The sequence below is a fragment of the Epinephelus moara genome, chromosome 24 (genome assembly GCF_006386435.1).
Source record: "Epinephelus moara isolate mb chromosome 24, YSFRI_EMoa_1.0, whole genome shotgun sequence".
NCBI lineage: Eukaryota > Metazoa > Chordata > Actinopteri > Perciformes > Serranidae > Epinephelus > Epinephelus moara.
Genome location: NC_065529.1, coordinates 39,043,935 through 39,071,934, shown reverse-complemented (window position 1 = coordinate 39,071,934; position 28,000 = coordinate 39,043,935). Strand labels below are relative to the sequence as shown.

The following is a 28,000-nucleotide window of genomic DNA, read 5'->3' as shown; positions in this document are numbered from 1 at the left end:
CAGGCACTAACACCACACTGACATACATACATACACACACACAATCAACGACACTGGCCTGAATGTGAAATACTGGTGTTTATTTGTTGGCACATTTATATTACAATCTTCAGTCTTCTCACACTGGTTTTATTCCACAGTCCCAAATGACAAAAGAGAGGAAAAGAAAAATTCCAGTGACACGTATACCTTGGAGAATGTCACTTCAAGGCTGAGGTCAGGTGCACATGTGTTTAGTTTGTTAGTCAATTACTAGTATTTTGGGTCGATCTTTTTTTTAAGAGCTTTTTCAGTTAATGTCTAATTACTAAATTCATTAAGTTATGAAAATGACCATTTGGCTCTCACGCTAAAGGATACTGTTATAATCCTCAGCTGCAAAGTGATGTGCTTTTAATATATTTTTTGCTTTGGCCACAAGATGGGGCAATACATGTTCAAACCATCACCTTTGGTTAGGAAAGGAAGTGGCTGTTTTGAAGCTCTCTTTTTAATTGTCTTCCCCAAAGTTCAGAAGCTTTAATGTCATACAAAAGAGCCCATTGAGATGGGGTAGATGCTCCATCTCAACTCCACATTAACTCTGGCATGCTCATATGGAGACATGTACTTCATAAATTCCCTCCTGAACTCCGGCCCTGATCCCTTTACAACTGTCAGGAAGTGCCTAAATTTCGAGTTAGAAGGGAATTGTTTAAAAAAAAAAAAAAGGACTCTAATCCTTATTAACCATTGCCAAAGTGCGTCCTCTGGCTGTAAGGGTGCTGTGTTAGCTATTTACAAGACATTAGCTTGTCAACAACACAACAGATTAAAGAACAAACTAAAAACAAAAGTATGGATCAAAAACAAGTGGTCATTAATAATTAAGTCACTGGCTGTTACATGTGGAAATCCTCCTCACATTCATTTTGACAGTACCTGTCACCCGCATCCAACCACCAAGAGCTAATTAAATCACCAATTACTTTAAGAGAATTTGAAATTTTTTAACCGTATATCATCCCCTTAACATCCGATTGCACATTTCAATAAAGACTTAAAGGTCTAATCAACACGAACTCTCATGAAGTGCCAAATAGGGCATCGTAAAGTAAGACTTTGGCCACTGCACCTTTCTGATTCGCAGCAATAAAATGAGGTCAAAGTCTCAAACCGTTGTGAAGGAGACTCCACACTCCTTCCATGTTCACTAAATGTTTTTCTCTTTATTCAGGGAGTATAAAGGACTCCGTCTTAAGTTAAATTTGCTGGCCGGATTGTGCCCCTTCAAACAACTGGGAGAAAACACCAAGAGTAAAGACGACCACCACCACTGCTGTCACTGTAGAGATCCTTCCTGCCTCTTTTCTAGGTTAGCTCTTGATCCACCAGCTCTCAGTTCTCAGTCTAATTTCCCATGAAGGCTTTTTTGAAGGACTGAGTCATGATACTGGAGTCTTCTGTCCATAATCAAAGTTAAATGAGCGTCTGCTACAGTACTGGTCGGTCACCTTTGAGCACCACATCATTATAACCAAGATTAAACAATTAAACTTTGTCTGCATCCAAAAACTACAGCTCCCATGAGCCTTAGCAATAGGCGCACGATCAAAACCGTATCAGAGCTGTAGTTTGAGTACTGAGACTAATCTGTATTGAAATGACTGAAGAGTTTAGTATCCATAAACAATTTAGCGCTGCTACAATCAATGTCTCTATAATAACCATGGCTGACATGACAACTCGTATGAAAGCTAACACGTCTTGAGATCCAATCACCCAGACCACATTTGGAGGTGGTCTGAAGCCTGTGTTCACACTGTGAGAAACAGAGCAACAGGCTGTAAGTCATTTTCAAAGGAAGGCGGTGACATGAAGCTACAAACTGACGCCAGACACTTAAAGTTGAGCTGGCCTCAATTTTTTCAGTGCTCCAGTGAGGCCTCAACCAATCATGTTTTTGTTTTGTGTTGATTTTGCCGCTACCAAATACAAGTTTTAGATGCTGTTAAGTCGCGGTGCTTTTCCTGCAATCTACTGCAACAAAGTCGATAATTTCCGAGTAGATGCTCCCACCTTCGATCCATTAGCGACAAGAAACAGCGTGTAAAGTCAGTCAACTGTCTTGCTTGTCTTTGCTCATTTAGATAACGTACAGCAGTTCAAAATGGTTTTAATATGTGCCGAGCCTAATAGTGTGAACCACAGTCAATAGTGTTACGTTGTAGAACACACACAAACACTACAAATAGTGAAACTGATGAAAAAGGTAATTCCGCTAGGTTAACTTTGTTTGCCGCCATGTTGCTGTGACTTCAGATGTGTTTATGTTGGCGAACTCGACGGATCTCGCCTTAGTGTCCAACTCTAAATTCCGACCTAGAGGACTGTTCGGTCACACTTTTCCATGTCAGACGTTGCTTCTTTTTTTTTTCAAAGTTTCAAGTACACTGGATTACAGCATTTGTCGCCAACAGCAGACACGCACAGGCCCGTGATGATGTAACTACGTCAACGACCACTTGAGCAACACTTCAACGGCAACTCAGCTGGCCACACTGTTGCTGTGTTGCTCAAAGTGTGAACACAGCATTACTTTTATCAAGCGGACACAAACAGATGTGTCAACAGGCAACTGTTTGCCAACAAGTTTTCCATATAAACCTAAAAAACTGATTTTAGAGTAACGTTTACAGCTTGTTTCCATTGCACGCAAGTGGCCAAGAAAAAATCTTACAGATCTGAGTATGGACAGAAAACCACAGTATCATGTTGGAAGTTTTTGAGAAAGACCAACAAAAGAAACCCTCAGTGGGAAAACTGGGGAAAGTGGAACAGCTGCTGGCCAGAAAAGAAGCTTCAGGTTGGCTTTACTTTTAAACTAAGTAGTGGTTTTGGAAACTCAGACTATAACGTAGCCAAAGAACAGTAATTTCTCACTGTCACAAATCTGTTTTGCCATAAAAAAGAAAAAGAAAAGGATTTCCAGAATATTTGCTTATAAATAGGCTCTTAACTCTCACCAACAGCCTCAGTCCTTGTTCTTTAGCCTCTGATGTGCTGTAAGCTCTCTCTCTCTCTCTCTCTAGAGAAAATTCCCCAACAGCTCCAAAGCCAACGGCACGAGATCAATCTGTCCCTCCAGCCTCAGTTGAAATGACACGTCGGACTCACAGATGTGTAAGAGGTGTTTTGTCATTTGTACTCTCACCTTTGATCTATACAGAAATAAACAATTTACAATAAAAACCTCTAACATGCTATCTACAGCGCCTCCAGTTTCACAGTATTGAGCCAGCTGCCTCACGCCACATCGAGGCCAAAGTGACACAGCTCGGCTAAAGAGACTTTTGCCAGACGTTAGAGAGAAAAAACATAAAAACAAAGAAACAAAAAAAAAGAACTAGTATCCAAAAGCATTTTACATGTTAAAAACGAGGTCTCAAACTGTACAAGGCTTGTTTGTTCTGCATCAGCATTATAGATTCCATTACGTTCGATGTCAAGCAGGTGTTTTGAGTGTTTTTGGGGATGCAGATTAAATACTAACAGGAAGGGTAAATAAAAAAAAAAAATGACCATAATGAGTGCCCACTAAAGTCACCTGTGCCGTTACCAACACAGTGTAAACAATTGCTTTTAACCAAACTGAATGTGAGGAGTAAAATATGGAAATGGTTTTTAATAACTTAAGTGATATGTGCTGCATTTTGAAATTACAAGTCCATGATTTTTTTTTATTTAAATCTACTACTTCTACCCTCTCAGTGTGTGGAGGAAGACTTTGTAGTCAGTCACAAGAAAGCAGGTTTTAAAAAAAGAAAACAAAAAAAGGATTAAAAGGAGGTAAAGACACTGAGGAGAAAGGTGGTTCATTTGACATTGTATGTTGACATTCTTTCTCTCTCTTTACAGTATATAGATGTCTGTGTCTGAGAGTGAAACCTGTAGTGCTTGGCTAGCTTCCCAAATAAGAGAGAAACACAGTTGACACTTGAGATTGGAAAAACTAGCGAGGAGCCGTATCCTTCTGATTAGAGAGACATCGATAACCACGATAAGGAGCAAAATGAAGAGAATCCAAAAGACCTTACCACGAGTCTGTTGCACAGTCAGCATCAGGTCACTCGAGCGAGTGAGACACAACATAACAGTGCTCATGCAAGACAAGTCACTTCCCACAATTCTGTTCATCCAGATACAGACGACATATCCTATCCTTATTAACAGGGGGGAGGGAGTACACTAATGGGCACATTCATTCACAGAAAAAATAACCGAAAAAAACAAATGGAGGAGACTTTAAAAAGACCACCAAAAGCCTTCAGCTTAAGCACTAAGTATACACTTTTACATTACAACAGTAAAAAGTAGTTCTTGCATTCAATAAACACCACGCTAAGGGCGTGTTAAGGAAAGAGGATGAGGGGAACGAGGGGACATTTCATGCAGTTGTCAGTAAAAAGAAAAAAAAAAAAATAGGGGTCAAAAATTACATTTACATTTACAAAGTGTTTCAGACTATTCAACCGACACTTGTCATCAAGTCTGTGCCACAGTTCTGGCACAAAGGAGTTGGCAAGGCAAACCATGTTATTGAGACAGAAAGAGAAAAGAGAAGAACAGAGAAGAGAAAGAGAAATGACACAAGTAAGAGCGCAAGTGGTGGTGAAAGCTCCCGAAAGGTGTCAGAGTTATGGTTTTAGTTATCTGATACCCGAGACGGAGCTCTGATTGATGCTGTAGGTAGGGGAGAGGTCCCCGCCTATCGTGGCCACCAAAGGTGTTCCATTACTGGTCAGGCAACTCTCCTGGAGAGCCTCGAAGTAGGTGGCCTGCACAGGCTTGTGACACTGCAACACTTGTATGGCATCGTCTATTTTAAACCATTCCCTTTTTCTCCCTGTCGACAGAACAAGACACCATTGTGGAACAAGTTAAGACATGTGAGAGACGACACAGGGAAAAAAATAATCAACACATTCTGAAAAAATAGCATTGACTAATTATCAGTGCTGTGCATGGCGCTGAAGTGAAAATCACAAGGGCAGGAACAAAGCTGGTGTTTTAATCCCCCCCTCCCACCCTCCAACAAACATACAATAAAATCCCTGGACTGTAATATCACCAAGGCCTGGGAAAGAAAAACAAAGCTACAGACAGCATGTGACTGCCTGAGAACTTTGTCCGTATGATCCCCATTCTGACTAGTAAACAAATGCGGTGCTTTACCAATGTTGACCGAGTCCTCCCAGTCCTCCAGCAACTCTGTTACAATAAGAACGTAGACGTAGGTTCTGTGTTTCCTCTCCTGGTTCTGTAAGAGGGGGAAAACACTGTCATGTTTTCACTTCTCATTCGCAAACATGCTGCACAGTGTGTTGACATTTGTAGACCAAAGAGAGAGAAAAAAAGTCGACAGCAAACAAGCCTCACCTCAAATACTCCGACTAAGCGACCTAAAGTCCCCTTCACACCGGCCTGTAAAACAAAGGAGAACGATTAAAACGGTGTGCAAATACATACCGCAGCACGCAGTTACACCTCAGGGCTATTCTTAAATATGTGGAGGCAGAGGCGCCTGACAGTAAACACTGCATTTCTGAACCCCGTAGTGTTTTGTTGAGACTTTAATTTTGAAATTGTTTGTGTTGCAGTGGATTACATTACATCATGAGACTGTTTTTATCCCCTGCAAATTCACTCCGTGTAATTCCAGGGTTGCTGTTGAATCCTCAGAGTAACACACGACTTTAAATACACAAAAACACTCACTTAAATTTGACCCAAAGCTGAAGACGTGTTCTGCATGTTCTGATTCCTTCTTCATTAATTTCACACATCAGTGCAATGAGGGCTAATTTAGGCAACGGTAAGTAAAGTAAGTAATAAAATTAGTCTGACAGTCTACGCTCTGAAAACAGAGTCACCAACAGACCCCCTTTACCCCTGGCAGTAAAGTCATTTTGGGTGATAAGACTGCAGTCAGATAGTGTTAGACCACTTGACAGTACAGGTGTAAATGCACTCAAAACACACTGAGGACAGATTGTGATCCCATCAGCCAGACCACCTCTGGATACGGTCAGGGATGTTGTTCCTAAATCATCTCTCTCATCAGATGCTAACTCTACAGGGGTGTCTCCCTTATCTGTAATGTATGTTGTTTCCTATCTTTACAATCAGGTAGGCCTCATCCTCGTCAAGCCCACTGCTGCTGTACAAATCTTTCTGACTGGCTCTGACACAACACTCTACCAAAGAAACCCCTGACATGTAAAGTGAATAACACTGATAATCTCCTTGATGCAATGTTCGGCTGGGAAACCTTGGGTCCTGGCATTCATGTTGATGCCACTTGACGTGCTCCACCCACCCAGACACCATTACAGACCGAGTAAACCCTCATGGCAACGGCAAAACTGCTCAGGCATGGCCCCAGGAATGTGCCAAAGAGCTCAAGACGTCTACCTGGCCTCCAAAGTCCCTAGATCCCAATCTGATCAAGCATTTGTGGGACGTGCTGGTACCCCACCGCACGGCCCGCAGGACTCAAAGGATCTGCTGCCAATATTGCAGTGCCAGACACCATGGGGCACCTCCAGAGGTCCTCTGTTCATGCTACAACAGGTGAGAAGGAGGCCCCACTGTGGATTGGGGGTACCAGCATGTCCCACAAATGTTCGCCCAGATTGGGATCTTGGGATTTTTGAGGCCGGGCCAATGCTTTGAGCTTGGGGGCCACAGCCATCTAGGAATGGTGTTGCCATGGGAGGGGATACTTGGTCTGTAATGGTGATTGAGTGAGTGGATCATTTTAAGTGGCATCCAAAAGAACGCAAGGACTCAAAGATTTCAAGCCGCACATTGCATCATAACAAGATGAACAATGTTAATCACTTTACCCGCCTGTGGTTTTAATGTTTTGGCCGATCGGTTCCCAAGCCTCATGTCTTGTTTGGTCCAACCAACAGTCAAAACCCAAATATTTCATTCACAATTATACAAAACAGAGAAAACTAGCTAACTGACACACCTGTGAAGCTGAAACTAGCAAAAGTTTGGTGTTTTTACTTAAAGGGGACCTATTATGCTCATTGTCAGGGTTATACTTATAATTGAGGTTTCTACTAGAACATGTTCACATGCTTTATCGGCCTAAAAACACTATTTTCCTCATACAGTGTGTGCGAGAACACCTGTTTTCATAGTCTGTCTGAGACGCTCTGTTAACCACCTGTCTCTTTATACCCCCTCCCGAAAAAGTCCAGTCTGATCTAACTGGTCAACGTTATGTGGTCTTCCATATCTTGGCGTCTCAAAACCATTATTGCAGCTGCAGAGTGACTGTAACTGAGAATAGCAGCACTTTCTACCTTGTAAAATCACCAATAAAAGCCTCTAAACACAACCAGACATGTTCCAGCAGGAATATGATCTGAAATTGGGGAGAAATTTACAACATCAGCAACCAAGTTTACATGTTTCCCTGACGTTAGCATTTAGCTTCATTTACCAGTGTAGGGCACGTAATGTAAGCACTTGCAGTAGCGTGCCTGGAGCAGATGACCATATAAAGAAATCCAGTACACTATGATGTCATACTGTAACACAGTAGGAAAACATTTGCAAACAGAGTATTCAAAACAGTAGGAAGCCTGCGGTTTTTGCTCACAGGGATTACTTCTACATACGTTTACATCATTATATGAAACTTTGGCCACGTTTAATACGAACATCCATCATTGTAACACTGGATATAAGACACAAAATATAGAAAAGCACAACAGGTTCCCTTTAAGAAATGACTTCAAGAAAAACTTTCCGTCATCCAAAAATTGTTGCAGTTCTAAATTCTGCAGCTGCAAAATACATGTAGACACCTCCGCTCCGCTATCGCTTACTGTCACATACTGACGGCTTCACTACAAGATGTTTTGAGTACCATAAAAGATCACGTAGGTCACAAACAAACAACACAACATCCGTTTTGCTGTCACTTGCCGTAACTCTTCCCGTGACCTCAACACCCAAACCATGCAAATATGTCACAGCCTTTCCTAAAGACAGAGGACAGCTTGCTTGTTACCTTTAACATATTCTCATAACAAAAATAATCCCCACAGTAGATCTGATCTCCCAGAGGTGGATAGTAGGTCAGGTTTAGATACAGAGCCAGACCACTTGCTGACATCTTTGCAGCTTCTTCTTCAGGTTCCAGTTTCAGTCTATAAATAAATGTTGACTGCACCCTCTGTACCAAGGACTCAGAGTTGGACTCTTCAGGCCTTCAGCAAGATCATATGCAAAAGAACAGGCCCACCACCACTAGAAACCACAAAGATGTGCCAGGGATTAAGTAATAGGCCAAAAGTCAACCTGTATGTTTTGAGATGGAAACTGTCTCCCAAGTCAAACATTCGTGTAACTGAACACTACTAGGCATCGTCTTGGGAGAGGATGCACGACATTGAAGCAGCATTACAAGTTATGCAATACTGTCCTGTGTCTTCTTGATGCAGTGCGTACGACTACCGGGCATGAGCTGAGGTTGTGAACAGTCAGATAGAAAAAGAAACCCTCTGTAACCTTTAGCCTGCTCCTGACTGCTGCGTCTCCACTATTGTCTCTGGCAAGGCTCCAAACCAATAAGCATAAGCGATCACTCACCGCTCATATGGTCATCAGAATAAGCTTGTCAGGATTAGAATATGTCCTGTTACACCACCGTCCAATAAGAAGCTTAGGAAGCCACAGAACGTGGTGATGCATTGAGTACCACTCAAAGTCACCGTAAAGTTTCTGAATGCGGCCTTTTTAGCACTTTTAAACCTCAGTGGTGATGTGACATTGCATTTGACCCTGTGGAAATGTGTTGGCAAGTCACTGCGTCCTGCAACCGCCTGAGCTACCAAACAGCGTGAGCCAGGATAAGGGATGATATCAGCATCCCTCGGTGTGATGGATCACACACAAAGAATAGGCTTTATACGGTCAGTGACCCGCCAGGAGCTGACAGCCGGGTGAGATTCAGTGTCTTAGGTGCCCTGTCGCCATTCTGATCAAAATGCCTGAGCGATGAACAGCTTGTACAGAGGGAGGGTACCTGATCTAAAGGACATGCGTAGGCGGTATAAGCAGTGTTATTGATTTCCAATGAGTTGTGGGACTGTTTACCAATTGCTATATCCTCCCAAAACACACTCGCAAACAAAAATAGACACATTTTGCCCTTCAAACTGCCTCCATAGCCAGGCTGCTGCTGCAAAAATAGAACTGTCTAAAACATACACAGAATGAAAGCTGATCGTTTCCCTTCATTTGCCGTATTTGTGGGATCGGATAGTGCCGCAGTGCAACCGCTGGGCAGCCAGTGTTCAATCTCAGCGTGACCTCCTCTGACACCTAAACACTGCTTTGTAACATGATGCTATGATACAGCTTACATGTTGCTAGGTTCTCTCGCTCTCTGGCCATGCAAACAGGATGACTGCACTGACGAAATGGGTCCTGGGTGCAAGGTATTAGGCCCAGTGTTAAATACAGACATGATTTAATAGAAATGAAACACAATACATCTTATAAGCTTATACTCAATGTAATTTGCCACGCTGCAGATGTAAATCCATTCTCAGAACAATATTCCTGGCTATGTGCTAAGTCTAGAAAGGCATGTTTCACACCCATGTTTTAGACACAAGGGTCAAGTTAAGTTTGCTGGCACACAGTCTACACAAGGTCAACATCAGGGAAAGTAAAGGGGTCCACATTAAAAGATTACATTAGATATAATAGCTATGAAAAACAGTTACAGAACTAACCTCTTCACACACTTCTCGAGCTGCAGCAACATTGGGCTCCTCCTCTGGCTCCATGCCCCCTCCAGGAACTATCCACTTGTCAGGATGTCGACTACTGCTCACCAGCAGAACCTGTAAAGCATCCCATACAAGACCGGTTAGTCATTACAGTCTAACTCGACGTTGTTTGTTGATCGTGTATTCACTGGTGTGTGTCCCCATTACACAAGTGATGCTGCTTGAGCAAGATTATTCAGTGATCTGTGTTGGTAATAAACGGAAGAAGAGCCAAACCCCAATGTGTGACACAATAGCCACTGAAAGCTACCAAGCTCGTGTCACTTTATTTGCTTTTTTTCCACACCAGCAGGATGAGTTCATGGTGTCAACAGTCTGTTGGAAGACAAGCTGAGGCTTGGCTGACAGCCGATCTGGTAAACTGTAGTCTCCTGTAAAAGTTTCTAGCTACGTGCAGGTCAGACTGATGTGTTTCAGTTATCAGCAGCCCAAGTTATTCACAAACTGGCCCTTCTTTCACCAAAATGAGGAATGAGTTAAGTCTCTATTAGTCACCCCCCCAGTAATAATGTTTCCATTACAAAGACATCTTTGTGCGTGTTGTTGACTGGACATCAGCTTCCCAAAATCACCTCTGATCTCATATAACCCTTTGAAGACTACTTTGAGTGGTTTTAGTGGAAGAGTGGAAGGTAGCAAGTGGCACATTGACACAGTTACACTGACTACGTGGTGATTTTCTTTAACAAAGAGGTTTGTCATTAAAGAGAGTACATGATACAAATCTTAGTATACTGAATGTTAACAATTGAAAATACATAGCAGTGTAGATAACTGGGTGTTGTCTTTTGGCTAAAGGTAGCACAGCTAATAGTTACATATCAGTCCAATGTTTGGCTATAAATACCAGTTGTATTAATGTTAACGGGTCATTCCTGTCATGCAGCAACATTTTGGCCTCTTAACTTTTGAAAAATAGGAAAAGCTGGATTTTTCATGTTTTCTTCATTATGAAAAGTGACACATTTAAACTGTCAGGAATACATATTGGTCAATCTCAGAAACTCAAATAATAATCCTTATGGGTACACTGGTTTAGTCTATAGACCTAAGAGGGTGGGAAATTTTTAGCTCTGTGAGTGATCCAGATTTAACTTGCTAACATTTTACACATAATGTCTTATTTCTTTACATTTTTTTGACTGGATTAACTTTCAAAATTTTGCGGTGTAACTTGTAACAGTGAGACAAACAGATTAATATCATAAACCATGGAAAAACAGACATGAGTTAAAGTTTAAGCTCACCCCACTTAACTCCTTTAAGTTCCCTCCAAAAATAATTACATCACTTCCTGAATGAAAAAGGTCTCAATGGAATTGTAGTCTTTTAGTCTTCTTTGTCATCTTCTGTTTTTTATTCTTTTGGAAAAGGCAAGAAACAACAAACTGACAGGGTGAGAAATTACTTCAGGGACACAATAAATTATGAAGATAGTAAAAAAAACAAAATTAAAAACTAAAGTTCTTAGGAGTGGGGAAAACCAACAATATTTGTGTGGCAATATTGTATCATAACAAAGTGCCAAGTATTAGCCTAATTTTTTTATCATATAAATTATTAATATTACAAATACATATTAAACATTATGTATCCTACTAGAATAATATAATCAATCATTTTTACAATCCACTAGATATATTTTGCTGCTGCACAAAAAAAAAATGGCTGAACTGAGATGAACAGATTGAAAACTTTATCCTATCAGACAAAACAGATGTTGACAAAGTTTCCTTTAGAGGCACAATTTAGTGTTAAAAAAGGTAATACATTGCAATATACTTTATTGCAATACTCAGCATATTGCAGCATGTTTAAAAACTGCAATAATACTGTATTGTGCTTAAGTATCGTGATAGTATTGTATCATGGATACTCTAGTGATTCCTACCCCTAATTTATGTATATATAAATAAGAGAGTTTGACATTACCTATAAAATAATTAAAGTATATATTGAGTATTTCATAATTTGATGGCGAGTGGTTCTTGTAAAAGTTCATTACTACGCAACAAAAGCTCAAAGTAAAAAGAGTATTTTTTTAATGTGCATTATTTTGTGTTCATGTGATGAGGCAGACCTTAATCTATAACTTATACACATGTTTTATAGACATTATATTTACACCAATACAGCAATATACATATTTTACAGACATTATGAGGAAGTAATTCACAGGGACAGATACGCTGCTGCATAACAGGATTGACCCTCACACAGCTGACACTAACTTAACAGTTATTTTACTCGCCAAATCATCTGTGACGTGAGCCGACAAATGTTTAAACTTGTCACTTAGGAAAGCTAAACAACGCTTTCCACCCAGCCGAGCCTGATTATGACAAAGTCCCCACTCATCACGGTCTGCTGTGGGCTGTGGTCGCTGGCCGTGAGCCGGCTGCCCACAGCAGCAACACGGCTAGTTAGCGGGCTAACGTTAGCATTAGCATGCAGCTAACAGGTTGACTCCAAGTAGAAAAAGCCGAGGTTGGTATATTATGCACAGCTAAAGAGGCTTACATAACACCTGGGTAAGTACGAGCTCGAAACTAACGTTTAATACACAACAGCAGAGGGTAATAAGAGAGGCCAAGAAACAAGTGAGCCATCGTTTCCAGCTGGCATAAAACCCCAGCTGTTGTTGATAAATACACCGATTTACAGACAGAGAAGACACAGGGAGCAGCTACGGCTGCTAACGCTAGCTTGGCCCGCCAGACAGCGACATCCCCGGACTCACCTCCTCCTCGCTCTCGCTCCTGAAGCACAGGCAGGCGGCCCGCTTCTTGTAGCCGTCCCCGTCGTACGTCCGGGTTTGGTTCGACTTGAGCTTCATCATTTCAAAAGGGCACAAAAGTTCAAAAGTACAGCTAAGTTTACCACTTATAAAGGTGATGGTTGTAGACGCAAAGTCCTCCTCCGGGGAACCTCGGCGTTTTACTTAAAAGAAATAACTTCTTCTTCGCTTCATTTTCACAAACCTAGGCACATCTACGGCACGGTCGCCATTACAAGGAGCCGCTACGCCCACGACGTAATATACCCTTTAACAGCTCTGGGGGGCGTAAGAAAACTACCTATCAGGCGTTGAAGAATCCGAGTAACGGATTGACGGGAGGGGGAAAACGCAACACCGCGCTCTGACTGGAGTGAGCCGGTGAGGGAAACTGGCACTTTTGGCTCCAACTAGCTCGTCACGGCCACTTGTTTGAGGATGATATATTTAAATAAGATCGCTCCACAGTGCTTGGAGGGTTAAAATGTAACGTTATCCACGTAGTGTGCTGCGGAAATTACAAAATGGTTGATTAGTGCTGGTTTCATTAATCAGTTTCAGCACCGCAGGTAATGGACAGCGCCAGCATGGCCCTCAAAACTGATCTAATAATGTCAACTAGGATTGCAGGCTTTTTATATTTTAATTTACGTAATATGAGTTCAGCCTTGCCACAACTGTAACAATTAGTTGGGCAATCCAGTAGGCCATTGGGGGGAGCTTAACCAGCAACCATTTAATAATAAATTAATTGTTTTAGTCAGTTTTCAAGCAAAATAAAGCAAAAAGCCAAACACTTGCTGGTTTCAGCTTCTAAAATATGAGAATTTGGAGCCTTTCTTTGTGAAATGTGATCGTAAACTGAATATCTGTGGATTTTGAATTGTTGGTTAGATAAAACAAGCAATTTGAATATAACACCTTGCATTTTTCACTGTTTTCTGACATTTTAAATTGAACAATTCATGGATTTATTGAGAAAACAACCAGCCGATTACCTGATTAGGAACATAATTGTTAGTTGCAGCTCTTGAGGAAATGACAAACAATTGACATCATAATCAATTAACTGATTTATAGTTTCAGTGCTACACCTGATACCAGGTAATACCAGAATCACCAATATAGATACTGATATTGATATACTCAGATGCATGTCAAAAAAACAAGGCAGTTTGATAGTAAATACATGTTTATGGTGTAAATTCTCTGGACATATTATTTCTGCAGTCATGCACACAGCTGGTCCTTCTCCTCTTAATAAGAATAATGATGAAAATGCATTTTATTTATAGGCACCTTTCAAAACACTCAAGGACACCTTACAAGACACAGTTAAAAAAACAAGCAGCAATGTATCCATAGATCATAAAAATCAAACTGTTTCGTAATATACAATAAAAGTTAATAAAATGACTAGACAAAAAACATAATTATAAATATTAGGTATAAAAACATCATCAGTGCAAGACTCAATTTGTGTGTCACAACTCAGTCTTCTTCCTTCCTGCTTTCAGAGGACACTTCTCAATCTTTAGTTGTTGTTTTTTTCCCCCAGACATGATACAAATCTTAAATTTATGCAACAGTGGAACAGTTTTTACCCCTTTGTCCAATGTCATCTTTTCATTGAAGTTTTTATTTACATTTTAGATCAGTCCAACATCATTTAAGAAAAACAAAACATCAGTACAGATACAGATACTTATATCAAACATATATCAGCACATAAACATGTCATAACAAAGCATATCATCATTTGATAGATACCAGACACAGCGTAAGTGCCATCTTGGATTATCAGCTTTTTTTCACAGATAGCATGTGTGCATTTTGTGTCTAATAAAAATAGATCTGTAGAAGACATGTCAAAATTTTAAACAATATGTGCACATGCCCATTTTACAGATAATTCCTCCCAAAATTAGAATAGGAAATGGTATAATTGTTGCATTTCCAGTTCAGCTGGATATTTTTGGCTTTTTACACAAGTGAAATTGGTTATTAATATCAACAGCTGCCACACGCACAACTTGTTGATACTTTTATTGAATCCAAAATCACGACCTTTGCCAACGGAAACATTTGACAAAAGATACCACATTCAAAGCATATCTGTGATTCAGAGTCAGATGTGGGATTGTCTGCACACAGTTCTCAACATGGGGGTGACTGAGCCGTTGGTTAGCAGCTAACGGTGGTAACTCCATAAACAACACTAACAACAACAACAGCGCTGACAGAGCTAACATTGTTACCTGGGAGGAAGCTGGAGGGTTTAGCGACAACACCAACTGCTGTATGAGCGCAGTGCAAAGCAGCGATGCTTACTAACCGACAAGATACACAAACAGGGACTCATATGCACGTGCAGCCAGACCATCTATCACAACAACCAACAGAGAAGCTCAGATTGCAACACACACACACACACACACACACACAGGGAGCGTGACTTCACTCTGCTCAGGACGCCATCACTCCACTATTTCCTTACATAGCACACAGTGGTCTGCTGTTACATTACTGCTGTTGCACACAGAACCTTTAAAGTAAAGCTTCAGAAATTAATGTTTTCGGGCCTCTGCACCATAAAATACATATTCATAGAGCTGCTGGGAGAGAAAACAGTATTCAATGCAGTATGGAATTATAGGCATTTAGATAATGACAAAAGCACTTTACATTGTATTTGCATAATAAGCAGCCTGCGCGCCTCAGTAGTGGTGGACTTTAATTGTACAGACTCATTTTGAAGTCTACTCACTCACCGACTACAAACAATATACACTGACGAATAGCATGTAGCTTTAGTAGAGGAAACTGCGAAGAAACAGAGTCTGGAGCTGCTGACCCCCCCCCCCCCCACACACACACACACACACACAGACACACACATATTAAAAAGATTATAACATCAGTAATTTGATGCTTTTGGAATCTTGGCTATCAGACAAATAACCACTGGCAAAAACATCTGACTTAGGACCAAGAACAAAAGTGAAGCTGTGCAGAGAAATTGCTCTCGAGAGCTCAGAGGACTGAAGAAAGCTCAGTCACACGTCTGTCGATGCACACTGAACCTCGTCTTGACTCGCTGCCTTCAGTAATGACAGCACATGAACAGACGTGGATCACAACTCCTCAGTGTCAATCAGAATGTTTTATGTCTGGGAGTGCGATCAGAGATTTAGGGGGTAAAAAAAATGTCAACCAGCACTATTTTCTTCACATCAAAAAACTTTGGTTCAGTTAAGCTGAAATGGATAACAAGCAAAACCACAGCTGCAAATAGATAATGCATTAAAATCAAACCAGAAGTATATTTAGAAATATTAAATTCACCATCTCTCCGGTCTCGACAGTCCAATGTACATGCACTCCAAATCATCAGCATAATGATTTCTGACATGAAGCCATAATTGTTTATTCTCTTCTAACGGTCGCTTCATTACGGATATTATTTTGTGTCATTTCATTGCTTTTGCTTTTTTTCTCATACCCCTGTTTGTTTCTTTTTTCTGTTGAAGTCCCATTGCCTTTAATGCTGCAAAAATCAAATTCGCCACCAGGGATTAATGCAGTTTCTTCTTATCTTATTTACTCGTGTTCCCTCTGAAGTTTCTCCCCGCAGATCCTGACATTTGAAGTGGATCTCACTCTCCTCTCAGACGGCCCTTCATTAAAACAAATCCCTGCGTTTCCCATCCAAAAACAGTTTAGTGTCAAACTGAGAAGCCATCCTTTAAAATAAAAACACCTCCTATTGTTCTGTTGGACAGATTAAGGTAGTTTATATATTTTATTAAAGACGGATATCTTTTATTCCATCGATATGTAAGCGTAGAATTTTGGCAGATACACCTTTTGCAAGCCATACAGGGGATTACACAGTCTTACAAAAGCATTGCATGTATTGTATTGGGCGGCATTACGCTCTGCAGGTGTTCATGATATTGTGTCCACCACCCCCCGTGTGCTTCTGATATATTCTACAATATTACAGCAAGAAAACATTATTAGATGCAGGAAAGCAAATTTAATTAGTTGGACGTGTTGCCCTGGGCCGGCTGTGGGCAGTAAACATGCAGCATTTACATATAAACATAATGAAACTGCAGCAACAATAAAAATATAGGCTACATATATTTTGAAGCAGAAGTCAGGAGTCAAGTCAACACATTCTCAGCTGTAGGTAGAGACGCAGCTTCACCCACTGTAATTATACAGATTCAGCACTGGGAGAGGATTGTCAGAGGGCAGTGGAGATATAGTACAGTGTTTTAAGTGTAAGAATAAAAATGGTGTACAATATGTTTGGGAATAAACATGCAGCAAATATATGTGCTCACAAATCTGCTGCAAATGTAAAAACATATTCTGTGATTTTTTTTTCAATGGGGGTGCATTTATGCAGACTTAATCCAACCCAACTATCAACCTAATCCAAAAATAAACCTTAATATATGTATTTCTGCTTCAGCACAAAGCCACATGTTGCAAAACCCCACCGTCTGAGGGTGCTTCATCCCGTGCTTCCTTGCCTCTCTATTCTTCCGAGAGAACGAGAGCAGGCTTTACACAATTAAACATATCTGTATAGGGTCATACTCAAGAGGTTGCACTTTTACTATCTGCAGTTGCTACGGCAACCCATTCTCTTTTGCAAGTCTCTGGTGAGCCATTCACACGCAGGAGCAGAGACACACACACACAGTGCCGGTGGTGTCCAAAAGAGGGCGCTCACTTCTTGCAGTAGACAGCAGCAGCCAGGGTTCTGAGGAAGGTGTGCCGCTCTATTGTTAAAATGCTTGTGAATTATTTATAAAATCATTCACAGACTAGTAACTATTTTGTGTGAAGGGACTCCCTGATTTTATTTAGTCATCCTCTGCTTCTCTCTGTAGATACAACACCTATTTTATGTCTGTCTGCTCTGGATGAGGGAGGTGTCTTTTATTGATTTTCCTAAGATTCTCCTAATTTTCCTGTTAAGCACTTGTCTTTATTAGGGAGTTTTTCCGTATTTGAATTGAGGCCTGGCTGGTGAGGAGAGGTCATTTGTTAGCACAGATACCATGTGTCTCAGACTGAGTGTTAGTATGCTTCAGGGGGCTGTGCTGGATGTGTGGGTGCAGTTAAATAGGATGGTGGTAGACGTCCCTGCACTCCTCCTCTCCTGCTTTATATTACAACATATATAAAGGGACTTGATTCACGAGCGGTTATTTGTAAGATTAGTGGAGCTAGACAGATAAATAAAACAGTGGCTGAGCAGGCTGCGACATGGAGATGAAACTGCCCAGCAGGTCGGTGGGGGCCAGCTAATATAGTTTAGTCTAGGCAGATACAATGTGCACATAAGGCTGGGTCAAAGCCGCAGAGTATCTGCTCTTTGATTCAAAGGCAGTTTAAGTTTAAAATAGGTCAGGGTTAGAGAACAGTGTCAGAGGGCCCGGTAGATTTATGGCGGCACAGTGTGATGCCCACAGCGGGGCCTAATGATCGGTCAAAGCACAATTTAACAGTGAGCTTCCACCGGAATCCTCACCCTACTTTTGTGTGAGTGTCTTGATACAACAAAACTGGCATGACATCACATCTAAATCACACAGGATTTTTTTTTTGCTATTCCTGAAACAGAAAATCTGACCTGCACAGGACACAAGAGTCTAACAAAGAGCAATGCATTGTTGTATTTTTGTTGTGTTTCTTATCCCAGTAACTCTGCCACTGCAAGCTGCATCACATGGAGAGCAGGAGCAGGTTGCATCAACTCTTCAATTATTACGTTAATATGTGTTTACTAAGTGGAGATTTGCACCCAGTAACTGCCAGGTGTAACTGCTGCATAGTTAATGGAACTAACTGACAAAGCTGATGTTAGGTTGGTAACATACGACCCCCTTTAGAGCAGTGGTTCCTAACTGGTCTGGCAACAGGGTCCAGATTTCTCCTTAGTCATTAGATAAAGGTCTACAACACAATTTAATATATTCAGCGTCATATTTGCATTTCGCCACGTCGTCAAGCTGGTTTGCTGTCTCTGTCAAGAAGCTGTCCGGTAGTCACTGACTCTACAGAAAGAAAAGAAAAGCTCTGTGCTGAAAATTCACTATACCTCAAAATAAAGACATTTTTTACCAACTTGACACATCCAAGAGTCACTTAAGGTTCATTCAGAATGGACCTTGACCCACCAGTTTGGAACCACTGCTTTAGAGTGAGTTAAAGAAGTTACATAAAAATACATATTGGCACATTCTGAATTACATTTCACAAAAATAACAGGCCCCAAACAAAACGTTATACCATAAAAAAATTTACTACATGACCCTCTAACGTTAGCATAGCCAGATATGCATTCCACACTTAATCTTATCATCATGAATCTTGCATATGCATACATAAATGTAAACAGGTCATACTTAGGATTAGCAGTTCAGTTTAAAGGAATACTTCCCAAATGACCTAACTGTATATACATTTACTCACATATATTACTCACATTGTGTTATGTTGAATTCATGAAGAAAACTTTGTTCTTGCATCCCTCCAGTGAACACAGAATTTATATAAGGGGAGGTCTACGTTTAACAGCAGCAAAACTATATCAAACATCTGCTTACAAACCCTCACATGACTCGTGCAGTATAATCCAAGTCTTATATATGCAGTCGTATGCTCAGTGCCTCCCAAACAGACAGCCGTTTCCAACAGGGAACTAAAAGTGAAACTTCAAAGCTAAACTCCTTCGACAAAAACAGCAATTTTACCTCAATGAACACAGGAGCTGCTGCTCTACCACTGCACCGATTAGTTTGTGTTATTGTGCGACTTTGGAGTTTTAAAGGGTTAGGGGTCTTTCCGCCCAAGCTTATTTCTGTAATGCTTCGCAATGGGAATGCTGCATGATGAGGCGTTGAGCATGAATTCTGCACTAAGCACTGCCTGTTGGGCATTCCTTTTTTGAGTACCGTGAGTTGTAAAATGTTCAACTTTGGGTAAAAACGCCACGCTTGTCACCATCACTTCGGCAGTTCGGTAAAAGTGGAAGAGAGACAAACTGTCTCATCTTACATGTTCAAGTGCGAGAAGGAGAAAACTGTTAATATACTGTATGTACACTATGTTTCTTCTCATGAACCCACACTGACCAGCGAGTCCGTCCTCACTCCTTGCATGCTTCAGCCTTCCCTCATCCAAACCAACCACTCTCCCTTGTGCCAACATGTTTACTTACACGGATATTCCATATTATAGCAACCAGATACAACCATCTTAGCTGGAAAAACCAGCCCGTGTTCCGCGAGGTAAAATGATTGTTTCTGATTGTTTCAGAGAGCATAAATAAGTTTAACTTTAAGTTCAGTTTTCTGTCGTAAAGGGCTGCTGTTTTTTTTTTTTTTTTATATATATATATATATACTTTATTGATCCCCAAGGGGAAATTCAATTTTTTTCACTCTGTTGTCAATTACACGCAGGTCCGAACACACACATGCACAAACTGGACCTATACATGCACTAAGTGGAGAGATGTCAGAGTGGGCTGCCCATGACAGGCGCTCTGAGCGATTGGGGGGTTCGGTGCCTTGCTCAGGGGCACCTCGGCAGTGCCCAGGAGGTGAACTGGCACCTCTCCAGCTACCAGTCCACGCTCCATATTTTTGGTCCGGACGGGGACTTGGACTGAGCTACTGCCACCCCAAGTGCGAAGTGCTGGGAAGTGCTGAGCATACGACTGGATAAATGAGACTTGGATTATACTGCACGAGTCGTGTGAGAGTTTGTATTGTAAAGTATTCCTTTAATGTTCTGTTTGTGCCCTTAAAACTTTTATGGAAGTTATGTTACAGTGTCCAGACAGCAATGCAGACGTTGTCTAGCAACAGGTTTACATATAACTAAAGTCTTAACTTACTGAGACATATATTAAGTTTTAATGGTGCGACTACATTTAGTAAATCACTCGTTTGAGTCCAGCTAAAAGTCACCAAGAACTCTGAAGAGCCTTCACACACAGACTTAGTAATAGATTTAAGATTTGCTGGTGCAACCCAGTTTGTGTTTGTATTTTCTTTTCAGAAGAGGACATAATACAGTTATAAAGTATGATCAACTCAGGTGTTGGTATATTCTATGATAGCAGCAGACAGACAGAGCAGTCACAAGCAGAGCCTTGCTGTGGCAAAGGTAAACAAGCTGAAAATTTCAGCTCTCTATCTCTTAATATGGCAAACCCTGTGAAGACGTATGACACACAACCAAAGGCTACGCAGCAGCTGAGGTTTGTTTAATCGAAGGCTGCAAAGATATTGGCAACATTAACCTTTGGAGCACCTTTTTTTCTCCAGGTAAATATGCACGTTAATGACTAAATAAGCTGGAGATTGTGCTGTTCTGCCCTGGGCCAGAATAGATTGTGCTTGGCTTCACACATAAGAGAAGCAATTTACCGTGTTGTGATTTTCTGGGCTTAAAGTGACATTGCCTTCTCTTTGTGTGCGGCATGCTTTTCTAAAAAGTATCAGCCAGCCGACATGATTTAAAATCAATAGTTTCTTATTTTATTTGTGTGTAGATTACAGCACAAAGTCAGTTTTTATTGAATGCTGTGTAAAGAATTAAAGACTTAATGGCTGATATCCATCTTTCTAGTTAGTGGGGAAAATATACTTTAGATGTGTAATAATTATCTCACACAAATCATTGTAATTGTACTTTAATCAGATCCATCCGTGGTCCTGCCAGATGCCTCCTGCTGCTGCTGCCATCATTAGTCATTAGTCATACTTCTACTGTTATTATACACATATGATTATTGTCACACATGTATACTGCCAGAAATTAATATATACTTTCAACATATTGTACCACAGTAGCCAGAACTATAACTATAATATTATTACTTTCATTAATGTTGTTGTAAGCTACTGTTATTACCTGCATCTCTCTCTCTCTCTCTCTCTGTCTCATACGGATTACTGTTAATTTATTATGCTGATCTGTTCTGTACGACATCTATTGCATGTCTGTCCGTCCGGGAAGAGGGATCCCTCCTCAGTTGCTCTTCCTGAGGTTTCTACCATTTTTTTTCCCCCGTTAACGGGTTTTTTTGGGGGAGTTTTTCCTTATCCGCTGCGAGGGTCATAAGGACAGAGGGATGTCGTATGCTGTAAAGCCCTGTGAGGCAAATTGTGATTTGTGATATTGGGCTTTATAAATAAAATTGATTGACTGATTGATTCATCATCAATTTATGTCTCACTGCTTTTACCTGCTTTTATGTTTATTAAAATCCTTAGAATAAAATGCATCAGCCTGATATGAAAAACCACCTATATATGGCTTATACACCTATTATATTGTGTTTAAATTCTAACATACCATCTTATTTAAGGTATTTTAGGATGTTCAGTGTCATAACCACCAGGGGCTGCTGTCATGCCAGTTACAACCGGCCCAAACTCCCATTTCTAGAGACATTCAACAATTCAGCAACAGCTTATATATTTAAATACCAAACTGCGAAGAGATCATGTGTACATTATATTAATAGAATATGACATCAGTTAAATATAAAACAAAATTTACCATTACCAGTGATATTGTTCTTATAACACACAGAAATACTATTTCATGTCCCCACAATGACTGTGCCTCACGAATGACACTAGTAACTGCACTAACATGTGTCACAGTAAAGCAGGTAACTGATCTTTACATAATTAAGCTCTCCTTGATTAATTTCAGGGTCATCTCAAAATATAATCCTGTCCCAACAACCAGAGACTCAAAAGGCGCACATGACGTTTTAGTGAGACAAGAAGTGGAATGAGTACGCTTCCACGCTACTCAGCAGACACCCACAGGAAAATGATATTTTTAGATTAAAGGTACGTTTAACAGCCACATACTGTACTTTATTATTCTTTTTTTGTGATTTTGGGCACCCACTAGAAGCATACTTTCCTGGCAGATCTAAATGTCCACCACAACATAATACTTTCTCCCTGTACATGGTTATTTACTTGTGGAATTGATTTCTGTCACAAATAACATAAGTTTTAGTATTTTGTGATTGGTATTCAATATCAGCAATATCCTTTTTATTTGTATGGTGTATAAATATCAGAAAACAATGAAAGATGTCTTTAACAATATTCTACAGTGAAGTCAGATGTCTTGTTTTGTCCAGACAACAGTTGAAAACCAAAAAATATTCAATTCACTACAATGTAAGACCAAGCAAAGCAGCAGTTTTTCACATTTGAAATCTGTCTCTGTTTTAAAGGTCCAGTGAGTAGGATTTGGGGGGATATATTGGCAGAAGTATGTTTTCTGTAGTGTATAATCATCTGAAAATAAGAATCTAGCTTTCTTTCCCTTAGAATGAGCCACTTACATCTACATAGGGAGCAGGTCCTCGTCAAAAAGTAAAGGCACTATTTAAAATTGCAACTAGCATATATTTACTAAAATCAAAAGAAGCTAAAATGCTTCAGGATCTCGGCGTCACTTCTAATACACAATCTTCTTGTTTCTTCATAAGTGTGGGAGTGGCCTATTTGAACCTCTTTTGTTTGAGACCATGCTGCAAGGTGAGTGTGTTTGCTGATCCTGTGAGTTTATCTATCTCCTTTAACTTTAGCTTATATTGTAGTTATGCTATGTAGCGTTTGAAATAGAGTATGGTGAATGTGCTAGGAAAGGTAGTATCAGCACTGCTTCTACCTGGAGCTCGCATGTACGGAGCCTGGGTTTGGTTGAAGGTGGCAGTGCTGTTTGGGCTGAGAAAGCCATGTGTAAGTAAGGTAAAGGAGGTTATTGGGTTGGTGCGGGGAGCAGTGAGACCTGGCATTAGGGGAGTGTCTCTGGGATGCCAGAGATCACTGTCTAGCCTCCTGGAGGTGTCGTGGGACCAACTAGACAAAACACTGGTGAAAGGAGGTTCCCACCCGATGACCCCAATGACATGTTAGTTATCACTGCTCACTGGTCTGTATAGTTAAGCCTTGCCATTGAATTGAATTCCTGGGGAAACTCTGACATTGTGATTTTATGGGGCAGTTTTAGTGGGGGTTAATTGATTAATTAAGGTATAGTTATGAAAAAAACCAATCCATTAAAGGTCCCCTGAGTGAGATTTAGGGGCATTTATTGGCAGAATTGGAATATAATATAATCAGTATGTTTTCTTTAGTATATGATTACATGAAAATAAGAATCATTGTGTTTTTGTTACCTTAGAATGAGTCATTTATATCTACATTGGTAGCGGGTCCTCGTCTGTGGAGATCGCCATGTTGCATCACCATGTTTCTACAGTAGCCCAGGACAAACAAACCAAACACTGGCTCTAGACAGGGACATTTGCGTTTTCGCATCGGCCCCTTAGCAGCCCCTCCGCAACCAGCAAAATGGCGTTGGAGAAACTTTGATTTTTAACGTGAAACTGCTTTATTCAGTGTTTTAACTGGTTTAATCACCTGATGTGTTTGTTTTTAAGGGGAGGAGATCTCTGTGGATAATTCGGCTCCTGGTAAAAACCTCCTGAACATCTGGATCTTAAGTTATCTGAGAAAATAAATGAACACACTTGAGCAGGTGCTGGACTAGCAACCTGTCTGCTATGAGCCAAACAGCACAGGAGAAACACTGATTTTTAATGTGAAACTGCTTTAATCAGTGTTTTTATTTGTTGAAATCATCAGCTTGTTTGCTTCGGAGAGGAGGAGACCTGAACATCTGTATGTTAAGTTATCTGGTAAAATAGGTGAACACATAGTAGCAAGTGCTGGGCTAGGGACCCGTAGCGTTGAAGATACACTGATTTGTAGCGTGAAACAGCTTTTTACAGTGTTTTTATTTGTTTTAATCGCCTGGTCTGTTTGTTTTGGAGAGGAGGAGACCTCTGTGGATAATTCGGCTCCCAATAAAAACCTTGTGAACAATGAACAGTGAAGGAATCCTAACCAGGACTTCTTGCTTGACACGTGGGAATAGTTTCAGCTGGTTGCAAATGGCAATCCTCACCATTAGATGCCACTTAATCCTTCCCACTAGACCTTTAAAGTAGGCACATTTGCACGGCTTTTATGATTGGGATGTGAGGATGCATCCTTATTCTAAATTTTCCATCCTGAACCTTATTTGATCTTATCATCCTTATGACATCACTCTTATTGTTTTCTACCGTTCACAAGGCAACTTCCTCACTCAGAGGACAAGACAGTAATGTGACATTGTCTTTCTCAGTGTATGACAGTATCCTGCAGATTCCCCGTGCACACACTCTGTACCATAGATAGAATCGTCTCTGTGGCCAGTCCCATATATGAAAAAGCTTTTTTTTTCCCGAGTTCAAAGGTCACACCTGTGACAACTGTCAGCCAGCCAGCATCTCAAACGAATATATCACTCACGCAAGGAGCATATGGCCAATCTGTCCGCCCTGGCTGGCCTCTTTCATCTCTGTAAAATATTGCTTCAAACAGACAGTGACAAACGGACTCATTTCTACGTCGTCCAACTTGTGTTAGACGGTCAGGAGCTCCATTTTATGTAATCAAATGTCAGGAGATAGTCTGTATACCCCCAGAGTTCAACATGAGACGACACAGACGCTGATGAAAAGATGGGAGATACAAACATCATATTTTGTTCTAACTATTAGCTTCCGCGTCTTCTCCTCCTCCTTCTCCTCCTCTTCTTCTTCTACTTATCCTCATTGTTACTTAGTTGAAAACTTTTAAAGCAGCTCTTAAATTATTGGGAAAAGAGGGGAATTTGTGAGTGGACAAAACACCCAAAAACAGGTCAGAGCTGTCATAAGCAAAGGGTCACTCTAAATCGTATAAACTCTGCAGGAGCTTTAATGAATCCCGTCAATACAGGGAAAATCTCGTGACCTTAGAATTTACATTTTGACTAATTCCCCTAATGTATCCATGAAATAAGAGACGTCTGGGGGCAGGCGATTATGCCTCAGTGGCTAGTCTTGTTCACTGGGATTTTCACTAGTCACTGGAATTAACATGGCTTAAATTCTCTCCGCCCCATAGCTAATTGAAACAAGTAATCTCCTGAGTTCGCCCTGCACTGAGGGACGGGGAGGACTCAGCGGCGTAACATGTTATCCTCAGAGCAGACGCGTTCAACAAGACCGTCTCCCAGCACACTGTGGCAGAAAGCAAAGCAGCAACGGGTCTCTTGGTGGAAATAACTTTTGTATCCATTCTCCACAGCTAAATAATTCACTTATTATGTTAACTATGCTGAACAGAAATAGAACACTGGTTTGAGGAGCTGACAGATGGAAGAGAGCTGATGCTTTGTGGGGAAATAAAGACATGTAAAACACTTTGTTCAATAATGTGCACAAGTTAGCTCTGTGAATGTTTTGCATGACTTATAGGGTCCCCTGACGACTCACAAGACTGTCAGTCAGTCTAGTCGTGTCGCTGGAATTTGCTCCAGCAGAGGTAGGGATGAATATTCAGAGGCTCAGCTGCCTCCAAGGCCCACAGAGACATGACACACACCCCTCAAAGGACCCCTCCCTCCCTCATCTCTCCACACACACACACACACACACACACACATACACACTCCCCTCCACTTTCCCCTTGATGTGGTGGAGTCAGTCCAACACTCCACAGGTGTGACCCACTCAGACCTGTGAAAGCCTCCACACACCGCTCAGCCCTGTGATCAGGAAGGCAGAAAAGAGCAGCTGCGCATATACAGGAAGCAAAGGCAGAATTATCACCGCAAGCCTTCTATTGGACACCATGGAAAATTAATCAATCTCCCTCCTCCTTCCAGGCAGAGATGGATTACTGAACCGGCCTACTGGGCACAGGCCCAGGGGCCCAAAGTGTCAGGGGCCCCCTGGTCTCCACCTGCAAAATGTCACTCAAATAACCAACCAGTTCTCATCCCAACTTGCCAAATACAGACGCTTTGTAAGTGGATAAATGTCAAAAGATGGCGCACCAGGCAGCGTCCTGCATCAGGACGTTCACAGATCATGTCTCAACTGACGACTGTTACATGCATTGTGTGTTTTTAAATTACATTTCTCTTTTACAGGAAATGTACAGTTTCTGCTTGTTACATGCATACAGTCGTCTTCAAAATGAACTTACTATGTAGGTAAAACACTTCATCTTTATGTTTATTTCCTCAGGCTAAGACAACAAAAGCATGTGGTTAGGTTTAGAAAAAAACATTATGGTTTGGCTTAAAATAAGTACATTTATTACTAACATAAAGACAAGTCATGTGGTATACAGCATGTGACATACCATACGTCACTAGAGTAGTATGCTACTCAAACTAGCACACTGTGTCGTTAAAATAAATTGGTAATTGCGCATCTGCCCAAAATTCAAATGTGTGCCTCTGTGTGAATGCCAAGGTAATCGCCGTCATTGTTGAGCAGCATTTTCTCCACCACATATCCAGCCACAACCTTCATCACTTCCTTGTAGCTGCAGCTGTCTTCATTAAAATCCAGTTTTGGTTGTTAAGCCAGTGCAGGGCTACAGCCGACCTCTGCGGCCACAGAGGGCTCACCTTTGGTGGGATGTATTTCCTGGAGCTTCACGTTGTTGTGTTGTCAGTCATAGTAGCTGAGACGTTTCAGACCAGAGGTTTGAGGACGTGTATTTTGCAGTGTAAAGAGTTTAAGTCTGACTACCGCCATGGGAATATTTCCAGAATATTTCCAGCCACTAAGCTTAGTGTTTCTAACAAGTTTGCTGGTTTGTGCACAGCACAGTGATTCCTAAAATGAGTCTGCTGATGTGATGTTGTATTTCAAGTCAGTAGTGACTTGGAGTTACTGTAATATTAGTACTGAATTGCACCAGTGCCACAGCCCAACACTAGTTGTTGGCGGCACAGAAACTGCCACTGCCCGTGTGTATTGTACCGCCATAAAAGATGCCTCTGTGCATTGGTATCTGATGTAGAAATCATTGTCAAAGCGAAACCATTTGCTGAGTTGGGAGTGAGAACAGGCTGAATAAACACTCACCGACCACGAAAACACTCAAAATCGCCATAAAAGACCACGAAGAGATGCAAAGGAACTGCAAGGAGACACAAAGCAACTATAAGCATGGGCTAAACCACAACCACAAAAAGATGAAAAACAAGAAAGATGCACAAAACAACCACAAGAAGACACAAAATGACCTCAAAGAGACACAAAACAACCACAAGAAGGCACAAAATGACCTCAAAATGACAAAACAATCACAAAGAGACACAAAACAATCACAAGGAGACAGAAAATGACCTCAAAAAGACACAAAACAACCACAAAGAGACACAAAACAATCACAAGGAGACA

The 28,000-nt window shown here is 41.0% G+C and overlaps 1 protein-coding gene across 1 annotated transcript; it reads right to left on the bottom strand.

Moving 5' to 3' along the window:
- Nucleotides 1–63: 63 nt before the first annotated feature.
- On the bottom strand, nt 64–12,906 carry nudt3b (nudix (nucleoside diphosphate linked moiety X)-type motif 3b). The gene is made up of 5 exons (XM_050038415.1): nt 12,601–12,906; nt 9,804–9,914; nt 5,419–5,463; nt 5,215–5,299; nt 64–4,885 (listed from the first exon to the last, which is right to left on the bottom strand). The coding sequence occupies exons 1-5, from the start codon at nt 12,697–12,699 to the stop codon at nt 4,689–4,691; spliced, it is 537 nt and encodes a 178-aa protein (XP_049894372.1). The 5' UTR covers nt 12,700–12,906; the 3' UTR covers nt 64–4,688.
- Nucleotides 12,907–28,000: the final 15,094 nt, after the last annotated feature.

Excerpts from the sequence above, each read along its gene's own strand:
- nudt3b (XM_050038415.1), bottom strand. The coding sequence starts at position 12,699 with ATGATGAAGCTCAAGTCGAACCAAACCCGGACGTACGACGGGGACGGC. Across the intron at positions 5,300-5,418 it reads GCTTAGTCGGAGTATTTGAG|AACCAGGAGAGGAAACACAG; the intron begins GTGAGGCTTGTT and ends CCCCTCTTACAG. Across the intron at positions 4,886-5,214 it reads GGAGGACTCGGTCAACATTG|GGAGAAAAAGGGAATGGTTT; the intron begins GTAAAGCACCGC and ends TTCTGTCGACAG.